The following is a 9,255-nucleotide window of genomic DNA, read 5'->3' as shown; positions in this document are numbered from 1 at the left end:
ACTTCACCACACGTCATTTATTGCTCAACTGGGATATATCAGATCTTTCCTGGAACATTCTCTAATTTTTAAACACATATAGGATCAGCTATAGTGACAATTAATGTGACAGAAATGGGCGGAATTCTGGTGGCTGACTGACAAGTACGCATTTGTCTAAAACAGTTTTAAAGATAAGGCCAAGCAGAATCCAAAGCGATACATCTGCTTATTGATGATGTCTCTAATAAGGGTATTCACGGTTTAAATGCCAGCTATACAACACTTGCCAGTGCAGCTCGATGTCCACAAAAGCACATCAGGCCATTGGGATCCCAGGTTTTCTATCGCTGTCTTGTTCAGTGGTGATTATTCACTGTCAGGTGTCACTGTAGCTGTGGGATAAATCAATAACAAGTCCATCCATATTTCGTTATTCAACAATATTACATTTAGCGTGGAAAAATGAGACTGGGTATTGAAATCCACATACAAATGTAACAACCCATGTCACATATATAAAGCACATGGGTGGGTGTGTATGCATCTGTTCTCCTGTGTACGAGCATTTGATGTGTGTGTGTGTGTGTCTATTTGTATGTGTATGCGGTTAAGGTTCTTGTGGCACTGTGTGTCCCACAAATGTCCCGCTGAGGATATAAATACTTGACATGTATGGATCCACGAGGGACATCCGCTGGTCTTTACTTAGGAAAATCATTTTTTTAAAAAAAGAGGTTGCTGTTATTGTTATAAAATAAAAAAAGTCAAAGGCCAGTCTACAGCAGGGTGTGTGTGTGTGTGTGTGTGTGTGTGTGTGTGTGTGTGTGTGTGTGTGTGAGTGAGTGTGTGTATACCTGTGTGCCTGTGTGCACGTGTGCGTGGACATGTGTATGTGAACGTACGCGTGTTAAAGCAGCAACCTCCTCTTTAATTATGAACGTGGAGGAACACAAACGCGAGCGCTCCGATACGCCATGCTTGGCTCAGCACTTTTGGGGCTAAACGCTCCGTACAGGAGCAGCTGAACTGAGCAACGCAAAGGGTTTACGGGGCCTGCTTAAACAGATTGTTAGTTCATCCAAAGCTCATTGGAATACAGAAGTCAAGTGGCCCGGCTTCGGGACGAGATTTTCTTGGGATTGAGCAGAATTATTCTGCGTATTAATTCAGGTCTTGTTGGCGGTAAATCTGCACAGTGGCCGGGAGCTCATTCCTCTGTTGATTAGGATAAGGAACAGCTGCTGCTGCGCAGTTGAGCAGTGGAATTAATCGCCTGAGACGCCCGTATTAAAAGTAAATAAATAAATAACTGAATGAAAAAGAGGACAGAGCCCAGGCAAAGTTTGATTGAGACTTAGCACTCCAGAAAAAAAAAAAGGAAAGATATTTGTATTGCTGTATGTATTATGAAAGAGAGAAAGGACACAAAGGGCATCCATGGGAATATTGTTAAGAGATTCGTCTCTGGCGGACACGTACATTCATCACACACAAAGTTCCCTCCTTATTCACACATAATGTACATATTCTGATGAATAAAATTGTACTCTTGATGACAACTCGGTACGATTGTGCTCTCCTGGTGATGTAGAAAAGATTGAATTGGTTGTACAAAAAGAGTGAAGATGAAAATATTACCACATAAAGTCATTACTGGGTTCGGAGTAATGGTATAACAAGTGCACCTGTGTTTTTCTTGTTCTTCATTGGACAAAAGAAACTTATCGTGTGGCACACAGTGGTTCTGAGGACACACTCCAATCCACAAAACGACCATCATTAAAGGCATACATTTTGTATGAACATAATTCATTGCATGGAGAAAAGGATCTATCTTCAAAATAGCTCCAATTTGACAATGCTCTGTTGAGAAACTGTACATTTCCTGTACAGAAAACTGTGAGGATGCCTATGCAATTTATTGATTCTTTTTTTTGGGGGGGGGGCGGGGGGGGGGGGGGGGGGGGCACTTTGCCATTTTGTTCTTTTGTTCAGATCTAAGTGCAGACCCTTTTCTTGGTTAATGCACTTCAGCTTTTGTTTTTGTGTCCCTGAGTGTGAGTGTGTATCTACGTATGTGTGGGTGCGCGTGTTTGTGTGTGTGTGTGTGTGTGTGTGTGTCTGGGTCTGGGTCTGGGTTACAGTGCATTACAGTGCCTCTGTTATTCAGTTCAGTGCCAGAGCGAAGGACAGTGAGGCACGCGAAATGGACGAGTGACCTGACAGCAAACGCAAAACACACACACACACACAAACACACACACATCCATGTACAACACAGTTACCCTCCAATGCCCCCCTCTACTCCATTCGCACTCACAGATATGAATATTTAAGACGAACAGTAATAATAACGTGTTTGCATTGTTGAGACTGCGCGGTCTGAATTATTCAGCGCTGGCCTTTCTTAATGCGACCGCAGCGCCGCGAAGACTTGCGCCCAGCCTCTCCCGCAGTCACCTTCATTCTGTTGCGCTACGTAGCTTGTGTCACAGCTGCTTAGGAGCAGACGGAGGTCAGAGTTCGCTCTGCCAGCTCGCGTGAGGGAAGCAGGCGCTGGGGGCCAATCAACCATGAGACAGCTTTTCACTTCCAGTGTCCGTTTTGCCGCCTGGGCCAACGGGCTTGTTACGCCTCCTACATTAATCCACTCAGTGCTAATGCGACAAATAAAACTTTCATGCACTCTTGTTTGCTTGTGCTTTCGTAATGGAAGTGTAAGTATGCCTAAGCTCGTGGTCAGCAGTTACAAAGAGATTTCTCTCTTTGTCTTGTTCATATTTGCGTGCAGACCTATTTTAGTAAATGCCAAATAATTGATTTGCTTTGCTACAAGTGAATGTTTGCTTTAGCTTTAAACTCTGATTGAAAAAATGGATGTCTAATTAGCCTCTGTGCCGATGACAAATACATTCGTGAACTAATATACTTACCTGCCCCGAATCAAATAAAAATGAACTAACGGCTTCACTGCACAAAGACAGAGGGAAATTATGTGTGATTATACTGCCCCCTGGTGACACATGGGTAAAGTGGCAACGGGTAACCAGTGAAATATCGTATGTTCTAGAGCCTGAAGCAGCACCTCGTAACCTGACTGAACATAGTTTTAAATTCAACACCTTAGTCAACGGACAGCCAGTCAGTATCAAGCCCTTAAAAGAATCAGATGTGCCTCAGCCAAACTTTACCAAAAAATGTGCAAGATAGGTTTACTGAGTAGCAAAATACAGTTTTCAGTTAAAAAATTCAGTTCTGAGATTTTATTGTTTATACCATATTTCTCCCCAGTGGCCTTTTATTCACAAAATGCACGCTAACATAAAGTTGTATGTCACATGAAAACATTTCAAATACGTGGGTTTAAGTTATTCAAGCTTGGTTTTGCACGAACACATAACAGGAGAATGTAACTAACTAACAAGTCATTGATCACAAAATTTTTTTTTTTAAAAATCAAGGTTTCATTGTCAGGACGTTCTCAATGTACACACTTCTCTGCCACAGTTGATTAGAACTGTCCCAGTTTAATCCTTCAAAAAGAAGGCAAAAACAGCACATGTATGACACATATACTTAAACACTTAATAGTGAAATCAAATCTTTCACACTGCAACATTGGCACTTAATCCTAATTTTACCAGATTTTAGAATTTAGCAAGATTACAACAAAATACTTTGAAACAGTGAAACTAAACAGGAAGAAACAGTGAAACTAAACAGGAAGATTGAATGTATCTGGCTAATTTCAGATGGTGATCCTTTTCATTTTTGTTAATACTGGGTTATGTCATTCAGATAAAAATGTGACCTACGGCAATCAGTTCCAGTCAACAGGGGGCAATATGGTTCCATTGGTGGTAAATCCACTTCCTTGCTTTTGACGTGAACTGACCTGCATGTTTGAGTGAATATTAGTAGTTTAAAGCCCCTCATACTGGAATTCTATTTTAAATACAGAATTTTGTTTCTCTCCTCGTTGTTTCTGTGCAATAGACAGCAATGTGATTCTTATGTAACTTTCACTGTATATGCAATTGTGTATATGCGTGTTTTTTAGCTCACATTTCTTGACGATAGATTACAGTTTCTATTTCAAGACTTAAAAGATGAAACGTCTTTCATCGTCAGAAAATAAATCCAAAATAAATCAAAAGAACATAAAATAAAATCAAAATAAATAAAACAGGTGATTTTCATGTTGTTTATTTCCAACGGGACCCATCCAGAGTCATCCAGAAAGCACAAGGATAGAAACACATCCATCCTAGCAGACCATGGGGTGTGTCGGATCCCTCTATGGGGGTGTCCAGGGCACATCCCTTGGTTGGTCTTAATGAAAGGCTTCCTGACTGTGGCTAGGCTCGCAGGGCATGCTGTAGCCCAGAATACACAGCCTGTGTCCCAACCTCTGTGCCACCGAAGCAAGGGAAAACATGCTCTTTCTTAGAAACTGAACCTTCACATACGCTCCTCAGTTTGAACTGCAAAAAAAAAAAAAAAAAAAAAAAGGCACGAACCCACTATAACCAGCATTAACTGAAGGGAGAGGAGGTTAATTTCTCTTTGTAGCTGCAATGGATGCATTTGCTGGTCCACAGGATTGCGGATGGCGGCCGGAATGCGTACAGCAGATGCGTGGTTACGCCATCGTGTTTATCCTGGTTTTTTGGACTGCTTTAGTTTTTCACACTTGCACTCTCTAAACAAGCAAAAAAGCACCTCACATGACCTTTGAGATAGAGAGAGAGAGAGAGAGAGAGAGAGAGAGAGAGAGAGAGAGAGAAGCCTCACCAAAAAAGAGTTCCCTACCGCAGAGACGCCTCTGAAAATACTCACAGTCATAGGTTGCGTTGAGAAGCGAAGCCTGCAGCACAAACCGACTCAAACCAGTCTCATCTCCAGGGAAGAGGCCTGGGTGCTGCTGCAGATCCAGGATGAGGTTTAAATTCAGCTCTGGGTGTAACCATACATAAACATAAGGAGCACAAACCTCAAACATGACTTCTGGAAGCCCTGGTGGCTGGGAACACTCTCAGGACGCAGTGTGAGAGGACAGAATACAGCCCGTAAGGCCGAGATCAACTCACCTTGACCTTGGATATTGAACTTTATAGAAGCTTGTTCCTGTATACTACGATACAGTCGACTTATTAAAAGAAAAGTCAATCAAAGTCAATCAGAAGTCTGTTTTACTATTTTATGCACGGGACACAACAGAGAAGTTTGATAAGTCAATAAATTAATTTAGATTCTTATGAAGAGGAGTGTTATAAGACATGTTTTAATACAACACTGTATTATTCATGTCATTTCCTGTGGTGCATTTTAACCTGAATTTCATGAGCACGCTAGTGATGTTGCTATGATGTGTACAACTCTAAATGTTATTATATGAAGTATGTATTATGTATTAGGCAGCCCACGCATGTACTTCTTACTAAAATAGGGGGTTTTGTTTTTTGTTGCTGTTTATTTACAATGCTTGCATGAGGAGGAAGTAGTGAGAGAGAGAGAAAGAGAGAGAGAGAGAGAGAGAGAGTGCGTGAGCGACCGTGTGTTCATCATTAGCATACTTTGCAGAGAGGGGAAAAATCCCTTCCTTTGTGGGCTGCTTTCTCTAGCCCATGGTCGCCTTGGTTACAGAGTGAGGACATCACAAAGGAGCCAGTGTGCAAAGCTGTACAGACGTCTTGGCAGCCATCCTGGCCATAGTAGCAATGTTCCCTCTTCGTGCAGTGATGTAATGTTTTGGAATGATCAGAGACGTTCAGTGAGAAACGCAGTCTGTGAAATGGATGAGTGGTTTCTGTGGATTGAGTTTTGTTTCTCTTTCCTTTTTTTTTTTTTTTTTTTAGGGACTGGGTTCAGAAGGGCTGCCTGTCTCTGCATATTGCCAGATTCCAGTATTGCTTTGGGTTTTTTTTTTTTTTTTTTTTCTGAGGCACATTGCAGAGTGTAATTTAAAACACCAGATTGAAGGTTTGCAGCCAATTCCAACATCATGAGTGATTTCTGTTCTATTACTTTGTGCTATGTTGTTTATTTACACCCCCATCCATATTTGTCCGTTTCTCTCCCTCTCTTTCTGTTGAAGAACTAATCCTTGGCTTATATGAAAGATTGACTCACGCAAACTGAGACAGTCCCTTAGACTGATGTAACTTATTACATAACCCAAAAGGCCTAATCAGCCTACATATCGGATGCCACGCGGTCAAGGGCATGGAAAGAAACTGCCAATTTACAGCGATGGGAATTTCGCAAAATTGTAACATGGACAAAACTTAAATAGACCCTGCGCTTGGGTCCCACAAATAGAGCTAGCATTGAGCGATCTTTCTTCCACTCAACCCATGATCTTTGTGTGGAACCACAAGTTGTTTACACTCCGAGTATTTGCGCTGCACAACTGAGAGCAAGCAGTACCGAGAGGACACGTCTCTCAAACACATTTTTCACCGTTGCTATGACAAGATATTGATATGTTGCCAACAGTCCGGTAACTGCTTTGCTTGTGGCTAGTTCTAATGACCAATAGGGTCAAGGGGAGAAACACGGCAACAAAATAAAAATCTCATCGTTGGTGGTCATTTAAACTTATGACCTGTGCGAGTGAATGACGTTGCCTCTTTACATGCGACCATAGGGCGGCGCTGTTAGCTCCAGCTGCTCCATATTGTTTTCCCATTTGCCTGTTAGACCGAAGAGTTTTTTTTTTTACGTTATGCGGCTGAAATGTTCAGAGTTATCATGTTACAGATATATTGACATGAAAATTTAGGCTACATATGATAGAAGAACAAGTCGTGAGATTGAAACATGTTGGATTTGGTACAAACGTCTAGGCTACTTAATGCAGTTGTACTAAAGAGCCAACGTAGGCTAATTGTAAAAAAGAAAATATAATGCGCCGGGCTACTGCCGACCGAACGAGTGAATCACGTGCCGAGCCTCTGAAAATGCCCGAGAGGTTTTGATTGACTTAAGTCTGAAGTGGGCAGGGTGCTGCTGACGTCTGGAGGGAGTTGCCAAGTTAACGATAGGGGGGAGTTTCTCACAGAACATTGCAAAAACTTTGGGAGCTCCTCCCTCCACGCAGCTGCAAAGCATTTATACACATGTGCAAACTTTACAAATGCGACACACCTCAAACCTGTTACGCGCACACTAAGCACAGACAGAAGAGGGCAATTTCAACTCCGTCCGCTGTTAGATCACTTGTTAAAATCACAGCAACTCAACCGTGGATTTCTCTTTCTCTTTACGCACAAGGATCCTTTTCGGTCCGACAACGGTATTTTGAGCTGGAACATACCGAGAAAAAATGTCTGCTTCAGTCCTGTCTTCCATTTATGACTTCGATATGGTGTACAGGGTAAGAAACTGCTCCGCTTACAATTAGAGCGCGGTGTTTACAACATGCAGCAATTACTGAACGTTTATCTTCCACTCCTAATATTCTAGCTTTATTCAGAGTTAAGCTTAATAGCCATATCTTTCTCTTTTCAGCAGGAGAAAATCCACAGTTCATTGCAAACAAACGCTATCTCCTTCAGCAGTGTGATGGACAAGAAAACTGTCGGTGTTCCGCTCACCACCTCTAACACCAACAACAAGCCGTACGCACCGGGCTTTTTCCGGAGTATCTCAGCCAGCCACATGGACTCGGTTATTAACAGCAAGTTCCAAGTTGGCGGGCACAGTGACAGCGGCAAAGAAAGCCCTACTCCTGCATCCATGAACAAGGAAAACAAGTTTCGCGACCGCGCGTTCAGTGATACTGGAGAGCGCAGCCAACAACTGCAGGAAATGCTTCAGGTGAAGCCTGGTTCTCAGATCAATTCAACACGCTACAAAACTGAACTGTGCAGACCCTTTGAGGAAAATGGGTCCTGTAAATATGGAGAAAAGTGTCAATTTGCCCACGGCTATCACGAATTGAGGAATTTGTCTCGTCACCCTAAGTACAAGACCGAGCCTTGCCGCACATTCCACACAATCGGCTTCTGTCCCTACGGGCCTCGCTGTCATTTCATCCATAATGCCGATGAACGCAGACCAACCACAAACAATGTTAATCTACACGGACAACACAGGTTGAATCGAGAAATTGGTGTCTTGAACGAGAAGGAGTCCACCCCGTTTTATACGCCAAGGGACAGACCAAAGCTGCACCACAGCCTTAGTTTCTCTGGATTTTCCAGCGCTGGAGGACTAGAAACAGCTTTGATTGAAAGCCCAGCATCCCGCACCCCTCCGCCCTCCACCTGTTCCCTTAACATTTACGAGGAGATGTTGACTCCCACCTCACCCTGCCTGAGCGCTTTTACCCTCCCAGAGCAGGACCTCAAAACTTTTCTCGCTCCTTTAATCCCCCAGACTCAGGGTGGTTTTACCTCCCCACCAAGCGGTGCCTTGTACGGGAACATCCAGCCAAGCGCCTGCCCCCCGTCACCCCCCTTCAAACTGAGCCACTTGTCATCCATCCATCGCCTGTCTGAGTCGCCCGTGTTTGATTCTCCACCAAGTCCACCAGAGTCGCTCTCAGATCCAGAAAGTTATGTGAGTGGGTCCTGTTGCTCTTCCGGGACCATCAGCGGCTCGGAATCCCCAAGTTTGGATGCAAATAGACGTTTGCCAATCTTCAGCAGGCTGTCGATTTCAGACGAGTAATTATTATTATTATTATTATTATTATTATTATTATTATTATTATTGAGTCAGTTGAGGGTGCTAACAGGAGATTCCAATTGGCGTGGTTTCAGGTCAAGCTGCAATGAGTTCATTAACTTTTCGTTGCATAGGTCGTTGAAGAGGAGAAGCACTATATAATCTCTTATATGACTGAGGCCTTTTTTCAAATATATTGCCGAGAACATGCCTTTAGTTAAGCAAGGGCCGGTTTTCCCAGCTAACAGTGCACCTTGGGAAAAACCTTCATTCCATAACTTTTCTGTAACTACTTTGCAGTGCCACCTAGTGGTAAAATGTGGTCGCTGTTGGACGTGGCCCATAAATTGCCAATAAGGATGTTGCTGCAGACGAATTTTTAAACTTTTGAATGGTATCATTGCCTTTTGCAGCATTCTGAGAACTATTTAACTTATTTATTGCCTTGTGAAAAAAATATAGCTTTCATGGGTAAATCGAGTCCATATATTTATCGAGTTTAAAGCAATACATTTATATTCCTGTTTAAATTATGATCGCCAATGTTAATCTGGAAACAGCTGGGTTTTTTTCACAATAATATATTTTTGTTATCTCACT

The 9,255-nt window shown here is 42.6% G+C and overlaps 1 protein-coding gene across 2 annotated transcripts; it reads left to right on the top strand.

Annotated features, from left to right (window-relative positions):
* The first annotated feature begins 7,143 nt into the window (after window positions 1-7,143).
* On the top strand, window positions 7,144-8,658 carry zfp36l2 (zinc finger protein 36, C3H type-like 2). 2 transcript variants are annotated; one of them, XM_030775280.1, is made up of 2 exons: window positions 7,144-7,360; window positions 7,498-8,658. In XM_030775280.1, exons 1-2 carry the CDS (start codon window positions 7,310-7,312, stop codon window positions 8,656-8,658), a joined length of 1,212 nt encoding a protein of 403 aa, XP_030631140.1. In that variant the 5' UTR covers window positions 7,144-7,309. The 2 variants fall into 2 exon arrangements, with proteins under 2 accessions (XP_030631140.1, XP_030631139.1); XM_030775279.1 differs by having other exon boundaries at window positions 7,495-8,658.
* Window positions 8,659-9,255: the final 597 nt, after the last annotated feature.

The sequence above is a fragment of the Chanos chanos genome, chromosome 5, assembly GCF_902362185.1.
Source record: "Chanos chanos chromosome 5, fChaCha1.1, whole genome shotgun sequence".
NCBI classification, from domain to species: domain Eukaryota; kingdom Metazoa; phylum Chordata; class Actinopteri; order Gonorynchiformes; family Chanidae; genus Chanos; species Chanos chanos.
Note: the sequence above shows the minus strand (reverse complement) of the source record. Positions and strands in the feature narration are given on the sequence as shown.